At 47.4% G+C, this 22,660-nt stretch overlaps 1 protein-coding gene across 5 annotated transcripts in view; it reads right to left on the bottom strand.

Annotated features, from left to right (window-relative positions):
* Positions 1-12,221: 12,221 nt before the first annotated feature.
* The window catches only part of BEND7 (BEN domain containing 7), a 100,607-nt gene continuing 90,168 nt past the window's right edge, over positions 12,222-22,660 (bottom strand). For 4 of the 5 annotated variants that reach the window (XM_078851173.1, XM_078851174.1, XM_073328731.2 and 1 more), the window contains exon 9: positions 12,649-12,749. In XM_078851173.1, coding sequence (XP_078707299.1) covers positions 12,664-12,749 — 86 coding nt within the window. In that variant the 3' untranslated portion in view covers positions 12,649-12,663. Of the gene's footprint in view, positions 12,750-22,660 lie in introns of all 5 variants that reach the window. The other variant, XM_078851181.1, reaches the window with a different exon arrangement.

Below are 22,660 nucleotides of genomic sequence, written 5' to 3'. Positions count from 1 at the left end.
CACCGGGGGTTAAACCCCTCCGCGCCCGCGTGCGCACACACCGGGCCCGGCCCTGCCCCCCCACGGGCTCCGCGCCTCACGGGCGGGGGGGGGGTTAGCCCCTCCTCACACATGCAGTACCTCCCGCCGGCCCCCCCCACGGGCTCCGCGCCTCACGGGCGGGGGGGGGGTTAGCCCCTCCTCACACATGCAGTACCTCCCGCCGGGCCCTGCCCTGCCCCCCCCCACGGGCTCCGCGCCTCACGGGCGGGGGGGGGTTAGCCCCTCCTCACACATGCAGTACCTCCCGCCGGGCCCTGCCCTGCCCCCCCCACGGGCTCCGCGCCTCACGGGCGGGGGGGGTTAGCCCCTCCTCACACATGCAGTACCTCCCGCCGGGCCCTGCCCTGCCCCCCCCCCACGGGCTCCGCGCCTCACGGGCGGGGGGGGGGTTAGCCCCTCCTCACACATGCAGTACCTCCCGCCGGGCCCTGCTCCCCCCCCCACGGGCTCCGCGCGGCGTGAGTCGGGGGTAAATCCCCCCCACACACACACACACACTGCCCCCCCGCCAACGGACACCGCGCGGCACGAGTCGGGGGGTTAACCCCCTTTTCCCCCGCAACGGCCTCAGCGCAGCCCGGGCTGGGGGCTATCCCCCCTCTCTCCCACACCCCGGGCCCTGCCCCCCCACGGGCTCCGCGTGGCACGAGTCGGGGGGTTAACCCCCTCCCCCACGCACTGCTCCGCGCCGCACGCGGGTTAACCCCCTCCCCCACACCGCCCCCTATCGGGCCCTACATCGCCCCCTCCCCGGGCTCCGCGTCCCACTGGGGCCAGAGGCCTTTAACTGCAGCTACCTCCCTTTAAGGGGAGGGAAGAGCAGAGAGGAGCCGAGACTCAGGGCGCCAGAGCGGGAGAGTGAGGGAGAGAGCCCGGGACGAGGGAGGCCTCTAACCCCCGAGGGGAATGGGGGTGAACCCCCTGTGATCCTGGCCCTGCAATCCCTGGGCCTGCAACTCCCGAGGGGAATGGGGGTGAGCCCCCTGCGATCCCCGGCCCTGCAACTCCCGAGGGGAATGGGGGTGAGCCCCCTGCGATCCTGGCCCTGCAATCCCTGGGCCTGCAACTCCCGAGGGGAATGGGGGTGAACTCCCTGTGATCCCTGGCCCTGCTATCCCCGAGAGGAATCGGAGTGAACCCCCTGTGATCTCTGGCCCTGCAATTTCCTAGGGGAATGGGGGTGAACCCCCTGTGATCCCTGGCCTGCTACCCCCGAGAGGAATGGGAGTGAACCCCCTGTGATCCCTGGCCTGCTACCCCCGAGAGGAATGGGAGTGAACCCCCTGTGATCCCCGGCCTTGCTACTCCCTAAGGGAATGGGGGTGAACCCCCTGTGATCCCTGGCCCTGCTACCCCTGAGAGGAATGGGGGTGAACCCCCTGTGATCCCTGGCCCTGCTACCCCCGAGAGGAATGGGAGTGAACCCCCTGTGATCCCTGGCCTGCTACCCCCGAGAGGAATGGGAGTGAACCCCCTGTGATCCCCGGCCTTGCTACTCCCTAAGGGAATGGGGGTGAACCCCCTGTGATCCCTGGCCCTGCTACCCCTGAGAGGAATGGGGGTGAACCCCCTGTGATCCCTGGCCCTGCTACCCCCGAGAGGAATGGGAGTGAACCCCCTGTGACCCCTGGCCCTGCTACCCCCGAGGGGAATGGGGGTGAACCCCCGGGGATCCCCGGCCCTGCAACTCCCTAGAGGAATGGGGGTGAAACCCCCGGGGGATCCCCGGCCCTGCCACGCCGGCGGAGAACGGGTGAATGTAACGCCTGGGGTGGGGGAAATTGTAAACTCCACTGGTTTGCTCACGTATAGTTGTGGGGAGTGGAGTGTTCCACACTCGCTAACTCCAGCCATGCACGCGGCGGGGGATTGAAATGCAAACTTCTGTGGGCCTCCTGTGCGAAGCCGGGAGAGTGGGGAATCCTAAGCATGCAGCGCCGCTGAGTATGCAAACTGCACTATGCTCTTTAGTGAATCGTTTGAAAGAGTTGTAGCACAGACAGTTTTGAGATCAGTCTCTGTCTGGACTACTTCAGTTTCAAAGCATGCTCTTCTCTTTTGGGAGAGAAGTATCATTCACCTTTAGGGCATCAATCGCTTTGTAAAAAAAAATCTTTAGTTCATATTAAGACAGAGGTGTTGAAAAAAATCCAAGTAGGATTTTCCTTGGAAAATGCCATTAACGTCTACAGAATTTAAGCTTTCATTTGAAAAACAAACACCACACAACTAGCCCTTACTTTGCCCAAATAACCCTGTATGGAGAATCACTAATGTGGTGCTGTCTTCCTAAGGGCTTAACGTCTACACAGGGAAACCTACCCACATAATGACACCACTTTTACTCCCTGTGTGGGCATGCTTTTCCAGTACCTGTTCCAGTTTAGTTTATACCAATTATAGTGCAACAAATCTTCAGGGAAACAGCTCTAGTGGTACAGTTAGGAGCAGGGTGTCTTGGATGTGCTGTGCACCCATTTGAGCAGAGAGCCTTTGGGAGGTGTGTCACTAGCTGGAGCATGAACCCTACTACCCCAAAAGAGGTCTCTGCATGCTGAGGGGGAGGCAGTTGATGGTCGTATTCCATTAGTGGGGGTTGGCTCCTGCTGCCACCCAGCAGGGGATTTCAGCTAGAGTGGAGGCTGGTCCTAACACCACTTAGGGTTGCCAATTTTGGTTGGATGTATTTCTGGAGATTTCATCACATGACAATCTTTAATTAAAGATAAATCTTTAATTTCTGGAGCCTCCAGGACAATCCTGGAGGGTTGGCAACCCTAACACCACTCCAGCAGAGAGTTTTGCAAGATATGAGTGTGAACTCCCTATATGGAACCTTCTCTGCTGGCCTGGTAGGAGATCTGACCACCCAAGAGCCTGCTGTTTGGTGGGGTAATGTTGGCAGGGGACCTGTTACCGCTGGTCTTCAGGATGGATGTGGCTTCACTGCTCTTCAGCAGCTTCTTCCTGTTTTAGGACAGGATGGGGGTCAGTCCAGGAGAAGAGAAACATCAGCTCCTACTTCTCACCCCAGAAGAGGACTCTGTATTTGGGGGCTAACACAAATTGATTGGAGGACTCTCCAGGTGGTAACTTATTTGGTATGGGGGGTGGTGAGCAGCAGTAATTGGAAGCCCAGGGTCTTGTGACCCAAGCAGTGGACTGACCGTCAGTAGACAGAGGATAAGGGAGTGTAGCTTGGGAGGTGCATGGCTCTGAATGGTTGTATTTCAGCCTGATGATAAGGCTTAATTCTTGACCTAATAGGTATCAGGAACATTTTTTCAAGCCCTATATATAGGGAAAATATAGGGATATTTGGGTTAAAAATCTATGCTGAAAAATAAGTCATTACCTCTTCTACAAATTATACTTTACATTATTAACATCAAGAGAAAATTTAAAAATATGACTTTCAACCATTTACATTTGTTCACATTTTGCAGACTAGAGACTAGACTAGAGTCAGTTTCAGGTGTTTACAGTAACTTTTTTTGCTTTCATGTGGTTTGCGTGGGCTGCTCCTATGCGCAGTGTTTCGATTGCAAATACTGTAAGGGAGTGTTTAAGTCCAAATCTGAAAAATAAAAATGGTGTTTGGTGTCTCAATAGGTACTTGAGACACACGTTCAGTTCCCTCTCTGCTACACACTTCCTGGGAGACCATGGGTCAATCACTTAATCTCTGTGTCTCAATTTACCATCTGTACAATAGGGATAGTAGCACTTCCCTACCTCAGAGGGGTGCTGTGAGGATAAATGCATTAAAAATTGATAGGTGCTCAGATACTACAGTAATGATGGTCACATAAATGCCCGAATCAGAGAGAGATCTATGTGGAATGGAAGTACATCCAGCTGCGAAATTAGGACAGTTGCAAGATACGCACTTTGCCTTCCCATCATTGTGTGTGTAAGGGGAGAGGGGCGAAACGGGGTAGTAGCACATGTGGATAAGTAAGCACAACTTCCGTAAGGGAAAATTGCACTCTGTACACTGTTACAATAATCTGGGGAAAACGTAATAAAACTGTGTGGATAACAGTGAGCTGGGTGAACATAGGTTACTTGGATTTTCATAGGCCTTTGATAAAGTCCCTCATAAAGAAACTATTAAGTAATTTATCACGGAGTAAGGGCAAAGTCCTTAATGAGTGACAGAAAACAAAATCATAACAAACATCTGCTTGTCTGAGTAAAGAGAAGTAAATATTGAGGCGTATCAGAGGTCAGTACTGGAATCATGGTTATTTAATACTATGTATTAATGATTTGCAGGAGGAAGTGGAAAGTGAATTAGCAAAAGCGGACAATAACGTTTATTAGCAAGAACTAGGGAAGAGTGGGAGAAACCCCAGGGGCCATTTAAATTTAGCATGCAGTTCAAAAATGTCAATCAGATTCAAAAATCACATATTTTGAAAACTCTTTACTAACATAAGAGACTATTTAACATATAAGGCCCCAATCCTGCAAAGACTTGTGCTTAGAGTTTATGCATATGTATGTTCATTTAAGTTAGTGGAACTACTCTGATTGTAAAGCTAAGCACATGAAGGTGTCTTTGCAGGATTGGGGCCTAATATATACTTCTTTATCACTTATCACCATTTGCCACCCCGACACAACCATAATTGCTTTCACGGTTTACTGTTATGATTCCAATCAGTTCTATTTTCTAGTTCTCCCGTGTTAGCAGCCTGTTACAATGTATTAGTTACAAACCCTGCAAGAGGATGCTTATTTGTTTTGTTAAAGAAAAATAATGGAAATATTTCTATTGATAAACAGAGTTACATAACCTAAATTTGGCAGCTAAACTGACCAAGCAACATTGCTTTAATGTAACTTTGCTTTTGCCAAAGAGGATACATAGCCATCTAACTGCGAATAATACTGAATCATCAGAGAAAGAGACCCAAGAAACTCAGTTTTTGCGGATGTTTTAACATGTAGCAAGACTGAGGAGTGCTGCTGCATGCTTAATAAGATACACAGGAGACAGCCCTGATTTGATGAGACTTAGAAGCCATGGAGGTCTTAATGGTTGCAGTGAAGAGACATAGACCAGATCAGTGGCATCTGGCCAAGCAGTTCCAGATCATGGAATTTATACATGCTATGGCCAGGGTTTTTTTTTTTTTTTTTTTTGCAAGCTAGACAGTTCTGAAGTCCTCAAGAAGGAAATCCTCTAAAACACCATAGGCAATGCCACACAAAAATGTATGTATTTCTAAGATTATACTTAAGAACTCTATGATAATGCAGGAAGCAGTTAAATTACATATGCAACCTTAATGTTGGCATTTCCTGACTGCCGGGTGTTTAAACATGCAGTCTTAGTGTTCTCTTAACACATTTTGTGTGGATTATTAGTGCCATGGGGTTTACTCACCACTGGGTGCACCTCCTCATACAGTGGCACTGGAACACTTTTAATAGTGGGGGTGCTGAAAGCCAGCCCCCTTACCCCTGTCCATGCCCCCCTCAAGCAGGATCATGTCTGTGTGTGTGGGAGGGAACAGACCTGGACAGGTATAAGGGGGCCAAGGCTGGGGCCACAGCTGGGGGCTGGCACAGGGCCAGGAGTGGAGTTCTGGGTATAGGGCAAGCAGCAGAGCCCCGGTCGTGGTGCTGGCAGCCGGGACCCCGTGTGGAAGGGCCAGAAGTGCAGCCCCGGGTGAAAGGCTGGGACCCTGTGTGTGGAGCCAGGAGCAGAGCCCAGGTGTGGGGCCAGCAGCCCGGACCCCATGTTCAGGTCAGGAGCGGAGCCCCACGTAAAACCTGGGGGTGGTGCAGCATCCCCCAGGCCCCTAGTTCCGGTGCCTATGTCCTCATAGCTGCATCTGGGGATTAGTTCTGTCCAGACTGATGCCCCCTTCCTTGGACCACAGTCCATCTTGCTCTCTAGGAGACACAGTGGCTCCTCTTCATGGCTTGGCCCTCCATCCAGATCACCAGACAGTCTTCCCCTTCCAGGGGAACAAAGGCTTACTAGATCCACTGGCTGGGTGCCATTCCAGGTAGTCTTCCCAATGAGGTGGTGGGTATGGGAAACTAGGCCCACCCACTACTCCAGGTTCCAGTCCAGGGATCCTACAATCAGCAGCTACGTTCGGCACTATCTCAATCCTTGTTACCATACCCCTCAGCTTCTCCCTATTTCACCCTCTACAGCTAAGCTAATACAGAGAAGCCACACAAGTAAATATGGCAGGTGACCAGCTTAGCTTAACAGTGAAATCCTAGCGGATCTTAAGCATAAAAAAGAAGCTTACAAGAAGTGGAAGGTTGGACATATGACCAGGGAAGAGTATAAAAATATTGCTCGGGCATGTAGGAATGAAATCAGGAGGGCCAAATCGCACCTGGAGCTGCAGCTAGCGAGAGATGTTAAGAGTAACAAGAAGGGTTTCTTCAGGTATGTTGGCAACAAGAAGAAAGCCAAGGAAAGTGTGGGCCCCTTAATGAATGAGGGAGGCAACCTAGTGACAGAGGATGTGGAAAAAGCTAATGTACTCAATGCTTTTTTTGCTTCTGTCTTCACGAACAAGGTTAGTTCCCAAACTGCTGTGCTGGGCATCACAACATGGGGAATAGAAGGCCAGCCCTCTGTGGAGAAAGAGGTGGTTAGGGACTATTTAGAAAAGCTGGACGTGCACAAGTCCATGGGGCCGGACGAGTTGCATCCGAGAGTGCTAAAGGAATTGGCGACTGTGATTGCAGAGCCATTGGCCATTATCTTTGAAAACTCGTGGCAAACGGGGGAAGTCCCGGATGACTGGAAAAAGGCTAATGTAGTGCCAATCTTTAAAAAAAGGGAAGAAGGAGGATCCTGGGAACTACAGGCCAGTCAGCCTCACCTCAGTCCCCGGAAAAATCATGGAGCAGGTCCTCAAAGAATCAATCCTGAAGCACTTACATGAGAGGAAAGTGATCAGGAACAGCCAGCATGGATTCACCAAGGGAAAGTCATGCCTGACTAATCTAATTGCCTTCTATGATGAGATTACTGGTTCTGTGGATGAAGGGAAAGCAGTGGATGTATTGTATCTTGACTTTAGCAAAGCTTTTGACACGGTCTCCCACAGTATTCTTGTCAGCAAGTTAAAGAAGTATGGGCTGGATGAATGCACTATAAGGTGGGTAGAAAGTTGGCTAGATCGTCGGGCTCAACGGGTAGTGATCAATGGCTCCATGTCTAGTTGGCAGCCGGTGTCAAATGGAGTGCCCTAGGGGTCGGTCCTGGGGCCGGTTTTGTTCAATATCTTCATAAATTATCTGGAGGATGGTGTGGATTGCACTCTCAGCAAATTTGCGGATGATACTAAACTGGGAGGAGTGGTAGATACGCTGGAGGGCAGGGATAGGATACAGAGGGACCTAGACAAATTGGAGGATTGGGCCAAAAGAAATCTGATGAGGTTCAATAAGGGTAAGTGCAGGGTCCTGCACTTAGGACGGAAGAACCCAATGCACAGCTACAGACTAGGGACCGAATCGCTAGGCAGCAGTTCTGCGGAAAAGGACCTAGGGGTGACAGTGGACGAGAAGCTGGATATGAGTCAGCAGTGTGCCCTTGTTGCCAAGAAGGCCAATGGCATTTTGGGATGTATAAGTAGGGGCATAGCCAGCAGATCGAGGGACGTGATCGTCCCCCTCTATTCGACATTGGTGAGGCCTCATCTGGAGTACTGTGTCCAGTTTTGGGCCCCACACTACAAGAAGGATGTGGATAAATTGGAGAGTCTCCAGCGAAGGGGAACAAAAATGATTAGGGGTCTGGAACACATGACTTATGAGGAGAGGCTGAGGGAACTGGGATTGTTTAGTCTGCAGAAGAGAAGAATGAGGGGGGATTTGATAGTTGCTTTCAACTACCTGAGAGGTAGTTCCAGAGAGGATGGTTCTAGACTATTCTCGGTGGTGGAAGAGGACAGGACAAGGAGTAATTGTCTCAAGTTGCAGTGGGGGAGGTTTAGGTTGGATATTAGGAAAATCTTTTTCACTAGGAGGGTGGTGAAACACTGGAATGCGCTGCGTAGGGAGGTGGTGGAATCTCCTTCCTTAGAAGTTTTTAAGGTCAGGCTTGACAAAGCCCTGTCTGGGATGATTTAATTGGGGATGGGTCCTGCTTTTGAGCAGGGGGTTGACTAGATGACCTCCTGAGGTCCCTTCCAACCCTGATATTCTATGATTCTATGACTCTAAGAGGTTCTAGCAAACCAAACCTTTAACTTGGTCGGAAACCCCTCTGACTGCACCAACCAGTTGCATTTCCTGGTGTGTGCTCCTATAAGAGGCCAGTCCTCTACACTCAGTCCTTGCAAACCTGCTGAGAACGTAGTGGGAGAAAAACATTAGCCTGAACAACTATGTAGAGAATCTGAAAGAAATCCCATGCACTGATGTGCTTTTCAAGGTTGTAAATAAAGCCATAACACAATAGTTTCAGGCCTCACCAGCCACACTACAGACCCGGTTGTTAGAGGAAGCCTGAACTGACTGAATCACTGTGCTGACTAGCAGCCTAAGTGTACCGTATTGCTATGCTGTCATCCCCAGAAGAGGAAGGAGCCCAGGGAGCAGTATAGCAGCACTGGACCCCATGCAGCTGTTCCTGCCCTCTGCCGTTACCTCGAGATCTATGACTTTTAGGAGGGGGAGATTTTACAAATTCATCCCTGGTGGGAAAATTGGGGGAAATTGCAAGTGGAAACTCCTCCAAGAGAAAACCTGTATAGAGAGCATGCATCTCATCTAATTGTGATGGAGTGTTCACCCCATGCCACCCCTGAAGAGGTTCAGGTGGCTCAGAATGGGTTAATTCCCGAGGGGCAGTATACTGGGGTGAGACTTAGGCTTGATTGTCAAGCACTAATTGAAGATCAAGCCCATCTGGGCAGGAGTAGTTGGGGGGCTTGTATAAAGCCAGGAAGTGAAAGCAGAAGAAGGCTGTTGTGTGGTGGTCTGCCGTTGCTTTCTGGGGCAAGTGACGAGAGGAGGAAACCTGGTGGGGAGAAAGCAAAGTGGGAACCCTAGGATCCTGATCCTGTGGGAAGGGTAAACCCAGAGGAGAGGTGGAAAAGGAAGGAAGTTTATCACAACTCTTGCAATACTTGGTGTTTGGCTTAAAGCCCAGCTCCCAGAGTCGTGAGTAAAGGGTCTAGGACAGGGACAGGCAAACTTTTTGGCCTGAGGGCTGCATCGGGTTTCTGAAATTATATGGAAGGCCGGTTAGGAGAGGCTGTGCCTCCCCAAACAGCCAGGCATGGCCTTGCCCCCGCCCCCTATCTGACGCCCCCCCTGCTTCTTGCCCCCTGACGGCCCCCAGGACTCCTGCCTCATCCAACCCCTCCTGTTCCTTGACAGCCCCCTGGCGACCCCTGCCCCATCCACCACCCCTACTCTCGGTCCCCTGACCGCCCCCAGACCTCCTGCCCATAACTGCCCCCTGCCACCCCATCCAATGGCAATAGTGTGATGGCCAAAAGTTTGAGAACCGCTGGTTAAGAGAACTAGCTTGTCACCTAGGGAGACACTTATGATTTTTTTAGACTTAATTAAAATTGCTGTCAAAACCTTTCGGCACATGTACATATCTTATCAAAACAGATACAACCACACTGACTCAATTTGCACAAAACATCACCTGATCTCCAACTGCCCCTTGCCATAGACCAACCCACCTTCTAAAAATGTCGGTCAGAAGTGAGTATGAGGTTGCTCGTTCTAGTCCCCATTTGTCCACATCATAAAAACCTTCATGCGAATAGACAATCTCCATTCAGGAGAGGCTTAGGACTGGACTAGTTGAAGAACTTGAAGTACATTAACAGATCTATATAGGGAAGTTTGCAAAGCAGCTATATGTTATTAGTCCTGGCCTTTCATGGAGGCTCATCCTATAAGTTGTTGAGCACCTCCGACTCGCAACGACTCAGCATCTTGTAGGATTGGGCCCAGGAGCATTACATTCTCTCACAAATTAAAGATCAATTAAAAACAGAAAAGAAAAGCAACAATTTATTTTCCTCTGTTTCTATTTATTTTTAGACAGGACTTTTTCTAAGACAGTTCCACAAAAAGAGACTCTTTGAATTAGGAGGCAATTACTTAATTAGGTACTTAATTGCACATTACAATATACTAACAGCCTTTCCAATCTATTCTGTAATTACAAAATTGGGTCCTATGCTATCCATAAAATCAAAATATCCACATTTGTGAAGAAAATTTACCAGGCATGTGCAGCCAAACAAGTTTTAAGCTAAAGTGTCTTGGTTTTTTTTTGTTGTTGTTAATGTGGTTTTCTTTTCTTGGAAATGAAATCAATTTTAAAAAAATCCAAACCATTTCTGAGTTATACAATCAAATGAAAAAGACTGAAATCTGGGCCCTTGTTATTATTTTAGATTCCAAGAGGTCAGATTCATTTTTGAAAACATGTTAACAGCACATGCCCTGGAATGAGACTCTGCATTTGTAATGTTTCAGCTTGGTGCATGTTTTAATTTATTGAGTTTGAGCAGTTGCAATTCCCCCTACCCTCCATTCTCCTTAGCTATTACTATACTTGGTATGCTTCATTCCCTTCTCGCTTACATCAGCGTAACCCTACTGGAGTTACATCTGATTTTACACTCATATGAGAGGAGAATCAGGGCTATTATCTTAATAAAACACGATGTGTCTGAAACATATCAAGAGAACATACAACGTGGGCCAGATTCTGCTGTCTGTTACAACTGCACAACCCTACTGATTTCTTTGGGGCATCCAGCAACTTGAGGCTGCAATGACATTAGATTTAGACTCCCTGAACAGTTATTGGGTGAAATACATTTCAGTCCAGAGGGCCATAACAAGACTTACATCCCATGTAGGTGCTGTATTAAGTGGGACATAAGGGGCACAGAGAGGTTTGTGTAAGCTCCCTGAACTAGACTGAATGTCATCTATGTTCCTTATGGCTCTTTAGTTTTTTTAATAGATTTTATCCGAAATTTTCAAATTTAAACATAAGAGCTCTTTTAAAAAGAGAGATGGCAGCAACACTGCCTTAAAAGTAGCAGCAAGAACCCCTGGGTCTTGCACTGACTCACTTTTTGGCTTAGGGCAAGTACATTGGAGATGTTGTCAAGGAGTGGGAGCTTTCAAACTTTGATTTTGTTAATTAAAATAGCCGATGGTAGGTGATTGGTGGGAGGCGCTCTTATAAATGATGACAGAGTTTTATACTGCAACCGAGGGGGAAAAGCCAGTAACAGAAGAAATGTTTGATTTGTAATAACCCAGCAAAGAAATCTTTAAAAGTATGCACCATGATATTCTATTCGATCTAGGTTCTTATACCAGGGTGATCACCACAGTATCTGAGCACCTTATGGTCACATCATGCATTTGAAATGAAATTAAGAGCCCAATCCTACACTTGGGCTAAAACATACCCTGTAATCACACAACTATTGCTGAAGCAAGAAGTTCCACTGAATACTAGTTCAGGGGGCATGTCTACATCAGGTATAAAGAGTGTATTTTCAAAACACATTCAACAGGGCAAGTTATATTTTAACATGCGTTAGCTGGTCAAAGTGAACCATAGGGTCAGGGGAAGCGTAGGCTACAACATGTTAATGTGTTAAAATACTACCTATTATCAAAACATTTTGTTCTGACTAGATTGTTTAAACTTTTACATTGTATTATTGAATATAATATAAAAATCAAAATGATAAAGTTGGAACATTTTGACCAAATCAAAACAAACACTTTCCTAAAGCTGATATATTTCAGAATATTTTGTTTCATGACAAATTTCAAGATTTCTACTCTCTGTCTCAGTCTGGGATGAAACAAAATGTTGAAATATTGGACTTTCCCATGGGACAGAATTCCGTTTTCAACCAGCCCTACATGTTATCTAATACATTCTAAAACAGCACCTCTTATCATACTGTTGGCAAACCCAGTAAGATTTGTAGGTTCAGACCCTAAAGCATCATCTAAATTTCCTAGTGTAGACACAGCCAAAAAAGGCAAACACACACTTGGGGATTAACGTACTCAGAGGCTAGGTGGGCTGGTGCCAGAATTAGAATATGCGTCCCACCTATCGCCCCTCCGCAGTTAGGGAAACCCATTTGTGCAAAGCCAGCCACAATGTCATGCACATTACCCAGAGTCATGGTTCTTTTGAGCAGGATGCGATTTATGGCCCTGCAAACTTGCATCAATGATTCCAACAGTTGACTTTCATACTCCAGACTGGTTAGCAACCAATCGGCAGCTGTCTGGAGTTTCCAGCTTCCAGATTGCAATAGCCATCTGCTTCTCCACCGGCAGGGCAGCTCTCAATCTTGTGTCCTTGTGCTGCAAGGTGGGGGCAAGCTCATCACAGAGTCCCATGAAAGTGGCTTTTCTCATCCAAAAGTTCTGCAACCACTGCTCATCATCCCAGACTTGCATGACGATGTGATCCCACCACTCAGTGCTTGTTTCCCGAGCCCAAAAGTGGCATTCCACTGCGGTAAGCATGTCCGTGAATGCCACAAGCAATCTTGTGTCGTATGTATTATGCAACCGACATCATCATCGGACTCCTCACTGTCAGTTTGTAGCTTAAGGAGTAACTCGACTGCCATTCGTGATGTGCTGGCGAGTCCCATCAGCATATTCCTCAGCACTTTGGGATCCATTCCTGCAGACTGAAAGGGAAGACAGCGCGCGCAGTACAAAAAACATTGAAAGATGGTGCCAAATGTGGACGGAAGCACAGGGATTGCTGGGTGTCTCAAGTCCCAGGTTGGAACCCTAAATGCTGGACTATCTTTCCTTTCTCCCCCTCCTCTCACCAAAACTAACTGTACATGATTTTAACCCCTTTGTTACTGGTTACTGCTGTTATTCCTGTGCCTCAACATTCTCTGAAGTTCTTCAAATGAGATCCATCAACATGGCAGTGTTTAATCCCTTAATGGTATAAGGGCCAGTAGACAGGACAGGGATTTAGGTTCTATTCCTGGCTTGGGCACTGACTTGCTGGATAAGTCACTTCTCTCTGTCCCTTAGTTCCCCATCTGTAAATGGGAACAATAATATTCCATCTCACTTCTTGTGTGTTTAGATTGTGAAGTCCTCAGCACAAGGCTCGTCTCTTATTCTGTAAAAAGAAAGGGAGTACTTGTGGCACCTTAGAGATTAACAAATTTATTTGAGCATAAGTTTTCATGAGCTACAGCTCACTCCATCGGATGCATTCAGTGGAAAATACAGTGGGGAGATTTACATACATAGAGAACATGAAACAATGGGTGTTACCATACACACTGTAATGATAGTGATCACTTAAGGTGAGCTATTACCAGCAGGAGAGCGGGGGTGGGGGGGGAAACCTTTTGTAGAGATAATCAAGGTGGGCCATTTCCAGCAGTTGACAAGAATGTCTGAGGAACAGAGGAGGGTGCAGGGGGGAATAAACATGGGGAAATAATTTTACTTTGTGTAATGACCCATCCACTCCCAGTCTTTATTCAAGCCTAAGTTAACTGTAACCAGTTGCAAATTAATTCCAATTCAGCAGTCTCTCATTGGAGTCTGTTTCTGAAGTTTTTTTTGTTGAAGAATTGCAACTTTTAGGTCTGTAATCGAGTGACCAAAGAGATTGAAGTGTTCTCCGACTGGTTTTTGAATGTTATAATTCTTGACGTCTGATTTGTGTCCATTTTGGCCAATGTACGTGGCAGAGGGGCATTGCTGGCGCATGATGGCATATATCACATTGGTAGATGTGCAGGTGAACGAGCCTCTGATAGTGTGGCTGATGTGATTAGGCCCTGTGATGGTGTCCCCTGAATAGATACGTGGGCACAGTTGGCAACGGGCTTTGTTGCAAGGATAGGTTCCTGGGTTAGTGGTTCTGTTGTGTGGTGTGTGGTTGCTGGTGAGTATTTGCTTCAGGTTGGGGGGACTGTCTGTAAGCAAGGACTGGCCTATCTCCCAAGATCTGTGAGAGTGATGGGGCGTCCTTCAGGATAGGTTGTAGATCCTTGATGATGCGCTGGAGAAATTTTAGTTGGGGGCTGAAGGTGATGGCTAGTGGCATTCTGTTATTTTCTTTGTTGGGCCTGTCCTGTAGTAGGTGACTTCTGGGAACTCTTCTGGCTCTGTCAATCTGTTTCTTCACTTCAGCAGGGGGGTATTGTAGTTGTAAGAATGCTTGATAGAGATCTTGTAGGTGTTTGTCTCTGTCTGAGGGGTTGGAGCAAATGCCAATTGGATGATGCCTCCAGGTGCTAGTGCATTACTAGATAAATGCCAAACCAAGAAACTGAAATTATGCATTTCACCATTACATGTGAATGTATCCCACATAACTTCTGTCTTTCTGCTTTGCTAGTCCTGCTGCATGCCTCGCTTTAGGTCTTTTGTCCTGTGTTTGGGTAGCCTGAAAACAACTATAGACTATTCACTTCTTTGCTTTTATGTATTTATTTCCCCACTCATCCCATTGGTTTAATAATGGCTTGCGGCCACACAACTTTGCATGGATCCTGTTGGATCTCACAAGAAAGTTGGCCAGAGTCAGGGCTTGAATGAGGGAGTGCCAGAGAAAACCCAGCATGCCACAGGATCTGGTGTGGGTAATTCAGTAGGTGGGGCTCTTCCCACAATTCCTCCAGGATGGTGGAGTGAGCTTTGAAGTTCCAGCCCCTAGATGAGAGTTCCTTCACTTGTGATCATTCTCACATGTGCAATTGTTCTTGCATGGTCCTGTTTGCAAGAGGGTGCAGCTGTTAATCCTGGTGTTCTGGTTAAATTCTTGTTAGGGTAATTATAGTCTGCCCACATCACATCAAATTCTCTCTGAAATTTCTGTTTGGTCTGGTATTTCTCGCTCTCCTCCCAATTTCCTGCCCTAACCAGTTGGGTAATGCTGCTGTGCCCGTTCACTTCCCTACTTCCTCTCCTAGAGACACACACAATATTGGGAAAGTCTGTAGTAAACGCATATTTTGACCCCAATCCTGCAACTGCATCCAAATGGGCTGGCCTCTGAACCAGCACAGATCCCATTGACTCTAGTGGGGGCTCTTTGGAGGCTTGGACTGCAAAGATGCGATTGCAAGATTATAAAAAACAGTGGGTGAAATCCTGACCCTACTGATCCAATATCTTACAATTCCCAGGTGACATCCACCCCCAACACACACAACTTTGGTTATTCTGGGAGCTGGGTTAAGCTTTGTTGAAGCTGGTGGATGTAATTGTAACCCTTCATTCAGGATAACATAAGAAACAATCAAGCTTCTTTGTGGAACAGACAGCTGAAATGATCGGAGCCACGGCCTGGAACACAGGCCATATAGGGCCAGTCAGAAACTCAGCGAGGTTGGTAGAAAGGGTTTTCTGGGCATTGTTTGAGGGAGCTGTGTGTGTGAAGATGCAGCCAGAACCACTGCAAACCCACGCAAGAAAGCATTAGACGGACACAGCACCACTAGTAGAATGACCCTGAAAAACAGAGCACTTTTGGATTAAGTGCTGGCCAGAAGGGGGCTTGAAATTGCAGCGGTGTAACAAGGCCCAAGCAGACCCTGATGCAAGAAAAGGTAAGGGGTTCCCTTCCTGAGTTTGAAATCAGCTCCTCCACAGCCCCTATCCAGTCCCAGAGCCAGCTAAAGGCAATCTGCCAGCCTCGGCAACACTTCAGTGTGCCATCCCCCATGCTACTCAAATTTGGCCTGCGTACCCCTCCATCGTGACTGAAAGAGGGAGTGACTGGATCAATCTGAATGAGTGGCATTGCAACCTGGTGCATGGGGTCACAGTGCCAGGACAAAGGGGCAGTTGCCTAGAAATCTGCTGCCCTGAGCAGCTGCCTAGCTTGCTTATAGCTAGATAGAGCAGCACCTGCTGGCCCCTCCCCATTCCAGCTTCCCCCAACCAACCTCACTCCCTTCCAGTCCTCTTCACTCTCCTGCCACCCCCCTGCAGCCTCCTTCAGTCCAGCCCTAAGCTCCTTCAGCCCCAATCGAATCACCCCTCTAGGCACTTAGTTCCCTTCCTGTTACCTCCACTTTCTTCATCTGCCCCACAAGCCCTCCCCCAGCTCCTCTCCAACCTTTCCACCCCTCCATGCCCCCAGCTCTAATCCAGAGCCCCCTGAGCTCCACTCCAACACCCCCCAACTTAACAGCTCCAAGCCAGCCCTCCAGCTTCACCTAGTTCTCTCTACTCCCTGCCCCATGCAAAGAGGCTGCTGCTTTTACCTTGCACGCCATCTCTAGGTTGGTCACATCTCCTACCTTCAGGCACCCCCTTGAACCCCCAAACATCCCCATGAATCACGATTATCCCGCCTTCTCCACACATTCTTACTGGCTGCTTATACCCAAAGCCTTGGAGTGGCCCATCATTCCAGCTGCCCCCCTGCCATGGGGGACCAGCAGGTTCCACTGTCCCCGGCAATGGCAACCTCAGTGGTTGGGCTCCCATAGCTCGTGGACCCTGGTACAACTGTACCACTTGCACCGTTGTAGTTATGCCACCGTGGAATTGGGAACAAACTGTCTCGGTCTGTGTTCAGGGAAACAGGACTTTGCACATTCTTTGTAAATAAACAAGATGTCATCAAAAATACCTGACTAGATCACCAATTTCTCCCCCTAAGGACACAACTCACAAGACCCCAAATTTTGGCAAAGGGGTCATTTTTCATTAAAACGGAGTGACGTTTATTTTAAAAAAGTTTAACTTTTAAATAAAATTGGAAGTTGGAGTTTAAAAAGCAATTTACATGAGTATTTCTACAGCTTCCGGCGTTTAGATATCCTAGTTTCCAGATTTCAATCATAACCACAGCGTTCTAGTTATGTTTGAAACTTATGAATATCTTATTTACAAGACTGACTTCAAGGTTTTATCTAGAAGTTTCCTTAGTGGTTTTTTTAAAATAGAATAAAAAACCCAAACCTTAGAAAAAATATTTTCGATTTATTCCTTACGCAATTTCTAAAAAAAATTGCAAGTCACATTTTGGAGAAGATCGTGGAAAAATCGTATTACCCGTTTAAGTCCCAATTCATCAAAGTACTTAAACATGTGCTTAACATTTCAGTTCTAAGGACAGCAGTAAATCCAGTGCTCAGATTACTTTTTTGGTGTGACTAGGCTATTCTCACTTCAGGAGGTGAGTCCATGCCCCTCCCCGCTACCATTTTCATTGGTTTTCTACCTGTCTCTGAATTCAAGCTAAGATGTTCTTCCTGATTTTCAGAACATCCCATGGACTTTATTTGATATATGCAATGTTCTCATTACCACAGTCTCTGGGGCATGTAAAAAAAAAGACAATTCCTTTTTAAACCAAAAGTCAACTACAATGCTCCCAAAAGAACTACCATCACCATGAGTTTCAAGCCTTATACCTTGTCTAAAATAGCTAGTGCAGCTATACTGGCAAATCCTCCTAGTATAGACACACCTTATGCTGGAAAAGGTTATTTTGCCAGTATAGCTTATACCAGTTTTCAAAACTAGCATCCACACTAGGGCTTATACCAGCATAATTATGTCAGCTTTTTAAAAAAATCATACCCCTAACTGACATAGTTCTGCTGGTATAAGTTAAACAAGGATTTAGCTTCCATCTCAGATCTGGGGGACTGCTCTCACTTCTACTCTTTATCTACCAGGTATGCTGTCCCTTTCCCTTTACAGGGGACTCTAGAGCATTTTTGTGATACTGAATATTAACCATTGTTACTCTTTCATTGGCTCTCTTTTTGAAACGATATAGTACCCAGAAGATACATTCCAAGCCAAAAGACTTTGGCCAGGTCTACACTGGGACCACTAGCATGCTCTACCAACACCCCACTCCTAGTGTGAATGCAACTTATACTTGCGAAAGTGCCGTCTTGCCAGTATAACTGCAACTACGCTAGAGGCTTTTGCTGGCTCTGTCAGTCAGGGATCACACCGCCTCTCATCCCTGACCAACACAGGTATGCAGACAAGAGTTTGTACTGTAGATTTGACCTTTATTTCCTAAATGGCATTGATTGCTGCTTTGCAAACAGGTTCCAGCATAGGAAGGAAGCTTTGATTTGTATATTTTTAATTAGTTGCCCCACTGATGTCAGTCTCATTTTTCATTTAATGCAGCCAGCACACTCTCTATTTTTCTGTATCACCATTCTCTCTGCATCTGGAATCTGAACAGTCTAAAAGCCTCACCTACCAGCGTTACTGCACCACCACCATCCCCCTTTGTTTCAAAAAAGGGGTGCGTAATCATTGTAGCCAGATCTGGAGAGACCCGATACGTGGGCTTAACTCTCTTGGGATGCACACTAAACCCTAACTTCCTGAATTACCATCTCTGCAGTGGGACTGAGCTAGGTATCATATTCCAGCAGCTGGCAGTCACTAAAACATCTGCCCGGCCTGCATTGTGCACAGCTTCTAGTGAGTCATTTGAGACTATGAACTGAGTTCCTGCAAGTTGGAACCACCTGCTTCATTTAATTTTTTTGGCATGTAGTCTTTTTAATAACTCTCAACCCAGGATTTTTTATGTGTGTGCACCAAACCCACAGCAGTAGCTCCTGATTTTAGCAACCTCTGCCCTTAAGTTTAGCTATGCACATAGGGTGATTACTGTGCAGGGGCCCAGTACCAGGCCTATGCACCACTTAAATCCCTTTTAACCCTCAAATAGGACTTGTGTGACACGGAGAGGACTCATACTGGCTTGCTGCACAGGGGCAAACTTCACCTGTAGATCTTTTATCTTCAGAGCATAGGCTTACAAATCAGGAGAGCTGGGTTCTGCTCCCACCTCTGCCACTGCCTTGCTGTACGGGCTTGGGCAAGAAGTCACTTAAGCCTAAGTCGTCAGAAGTGGCCTCTAATTATGGATGCCTGACTTGAGACAGCTTAAAGAGGCTTGCTGTTCAGTGGTGCGGTGTTACTGAAGTCAGTGGGAGCTGAAGGTGCTTGGAACCTCTAAGAAACTCCGATTCTAGGTGTCAAGTTGGGCACCCAAAATTAGAGGCCACTTGGGAAAATTTGGCCCTTCACCTCTGTAGATCCACTACCTTATCTGGGAAATGGGCATAAGGATACAACTCCCCTCTGCACCATGCTTTGAGATCTGAAGATGAAGAGTGTAGTCAAATGGCTTTAGTTATTAAATGCAATTATTTCCATGTGTACTGCTATTAAGTACAGGCGCATTTTTCCTTTCATTGTAGGGACTAAGTCGCTGCCAAACTGTTGCCATAGTAATTTGCTGCAGCGTGGTCTCTATGAACACAAAAATTCCCATTTCCTATCTGTCAGTCCATCTAGTTCTAGGAGAGACAAACATTGCTAAACTGAGGACAACATTAGTAATTTTCCAGGAGCCCCTGATTTGCATAAAATGGAGTGGACTGCAAACATTGTTTAATGGAGACATGTGACCCATGGAGAGGATAGGTCCCAGCATGCAATACTCCATCTAGCTCAGTGGTCCCCAAACTTTCGAAGGTTGTGCCCCTCCTATCCCTGTGATCAGTAGTCCCCAAAATTTTGAGGGTTGTGCCCCCCCACTCCTGCCTGCCCCACAGCCAGAGCCGAGGTTGGGAGCGGGGCTACACCTTGAAAACTGCATCCAGTTCTGGTTGCCCCATCTCAAAAAGGATATAGTGAACTGGTAAAGGTTCAAAGGAGAAAAACGAAGATGATCAAGTGTATGAAACGCTTACTATGAGGTGAGACTAAAACGTTTAGGGCTGGTCAGCTTAGAAAAGAGATGGTTAAGGGGGGATATGATAGGTCTATAAAATCATGAATGGTATGGGGAAAAAATGAACAGAGAAGAGTTATTTACCCATTCCAATAATAAAAAAAGCAAGGGTCACCCAATGACATTAATAGGCAACAGGTTTAGTACAAAGAAGAGGCAGTACTTTTTCGCACAATGCATAATTAACCTGTGAAACTCATTGCCAAGGGATGTTGGGGTGGCCAAAAGGATAAGAGGGTCCAAAAAAAAAACAAAACACCTAGATAAGTTCGTGGAGGATAGGCCCATGAATGGCTATTAGACAAGATGGTCATGGATGCAACCCCATGCTCTGGGCAAACTTAAACTTCTGACTGCCAGAAGCAGGCAGGGAAGACAGGGATGGATTGTTCCAACTGACCTATACACTCACCTGAAGCTCTAGTACTGCACACTGTCAGAGACAGGATACTGAGCTAGATGCACCATTGGTCTGACTCAGTATGGCCATTCATGTGCACTTCATTGGATTCTCTCTGATACGCAGGCTGTAGTTAGTTCCAATTCCACCCAGATTGGTGGTGAGCAAAAGCTATTACTATTGGATAGTAGTGAACCAAATTCATGTCACACAAGCCATTGGTACTTAGCTACTTGGAACTGAACTCAGGCCAATATTATGGATACCATTGCCAGGTATGAACCACCCTCCATCCCTAAAGTTGGCCTTCATTCAGGAAAAGCTAGAAGGATACAGATAGGCCAACACAGAGAGGCTGCATTGGGCAACTTGTTCTGTGGATGTGGTGTGGACCTCAGTCTTCAAGGCCACCTTTCACCAGCACTAACAATCACATGAAAAACAGAAAAGCGCAGTGTACCCCCATTATCTCTTTTCTACTCTCTCCCATCGCTGGGCTCAGTTTCTTTCTTCCTGCACTTCACCCACATCTGGAACCCCTTCCGCTTTCATTATCAAGTTCTGAGTATTTCCTTATGCTGGAACCTAGGCCTGTGACTGCATAATTGCCTGCTATGGGGAATCTACACCTTCCTTTGCAGCACCTAGTGCTGGCCACTGACTAGACTGATCACTGGTCTGGCCCTGGTGTAGCATTTTTTGTGTCTCGAACTGGAGGCAGGGTCCCAGGCACAATGAGCACAGCCTGATCTTCTGGTCCCAGGTGAGCTCTCCGGGCTATTAGCTGGACCAGTGGTTCCCAAACTTGTTCCGCTGCTTGTGCCGGGAAAGCCCCTGGAGGGCCGCGTCCGCAGGTTTGACTGATCGTGGCTCCCGCTGGCCATGGTTCGCCGCTCCTGGCCAATGGGAGCTGCTGGAAGCGGCGGCCAGTACGTCCCTCGGCCCGTGCCGCTTCCTGTGCGGACGCGGCAGGTAAACAAACTGGCCTGGCCCACAAATTGGCCCAGCCCCTAGGGGCTTTCCCTGCACAAGCGGTGGAACGAGTTTGGGAACCACGGAGTTAGAAAAAGCATCTCTTGAGTTGACAGCTGGGTGCAGCTGGTCTAGACTCAGATTATAACTACGGGACTCCACAGTGTTATGCTGATGGAGTCATTTTCCAGAGTGGAGGCCACTGGGGTGGGAAAGGGGAGAAGGCTGCAGCTGCAGAAAATGGCTGCAGCCTCCCAGACATTGTGCAGACATTGCTGGCCAGGAAGGGGCCATGGCCAGCTCAACTAGAGGAAGTGCTGATTCAGCAGCCTCCACTGGCTTGGCTCCTGGGCTGCTACACACATCCTCTGGCTCTCTGCTCTGCAATGGGGGCATGCTGGGTTACTTCAGCATTAGTGATCTCATGGGATGGCTTGGCAGGCACTGGCTAAGGACACCTCCCTCTGGCTACCGAGGAGCCCAGCTACATAGGCTAAAAAACTTGGTCCCATGTGTGCAGCTAATAGCTTAATTTTCCTCTTGGAAGTCAAGTTTCTACTGGGCATGTTCATTCCCACATGTTCAAATCTTCATGACTCGTTTTTTGAGGGACAACATTCCCCCTTGCCCTGCCCCTGCACCCCCTGGGCACAGGCCCCATTGGTTCAGTGGCTAATCTGTCACTGCAACTGGGCCAATGCAGCGTTTTAAGTGTAGACTTGCCCTAGGGAATGACCATGGCGTGCCACCTGCAGGAGACACTGCATTCTCCTGATTTCAAGTTCACTGGGTGCCAGTCCAGTCCCTTGCATAAAATACAGTCTCAAGGCTGCTCTGTTTTATGTCCAGCTGCCCATAGGCCATGCTGGCAGGTAGGAGTTGTCTGAAGATAGCTGCTCCCTGGTCACAACTAAGGCTGGGCAAATAACTGATTTATTTTTTTTCAGTTTGGTGATCCAACCAAAAGCCTGAAAAAAATCACTTAGGATCAACCTGAAACAAAATCTTTCCTTTTCATTTTGGGGCTTTAAACATGTGTTTAATTTTCTTTTTAAATAAAATGTAGGTAAATTCTGAAAGAGAAAAATATCTTTCCAAAATGAAAAGTTGAAGCATCTTGTTTCTGCATTTCTGAAACAAATATTCTAAAATTTCTGAAATTCTTCCCCCCACCCCAAAATTATTTGCCAAATTTGACCTGAATTTGCAAATAGTTTTGGGTCCACTCGAATCTGCGTCTTTTGGCTAGCAACCTATTTGTACAACAAATTTCACCCACTTCTAGTCAGAATTCCATTCTCCTGGCCACACGCACAACCCTGCTCTATACTGAGGACTTCAAAATGGGCATCTAAGCTAGCTGCAAGGCTACTTTGCCCTGTTGCTAGAGCAGCCCTATTGGGTATAGAATTTAATCCCATGTTTGCAGCTCTGAAGCCATGAATGAGCTA

Source organism: Lepidochelys kempii, chromosome 1 (genome assembly GCF_965140285.1).
Source record: "Lepidochelys kempii isolate rLepKem1 chromosome 1, rLepKem1.hap1, whole genome shotgun sequence".
Classification (NCBI taxonomy): Eukaryota; Metazoa; Chordata; order Testudines; family Cheloniidae; genus Lepidochelys; species Lepidochelys kempii.
Note: the sequence above shows the minus strand (reverse complement) of the source record. Positions and strands in the feature narration are given on the sequence as shown.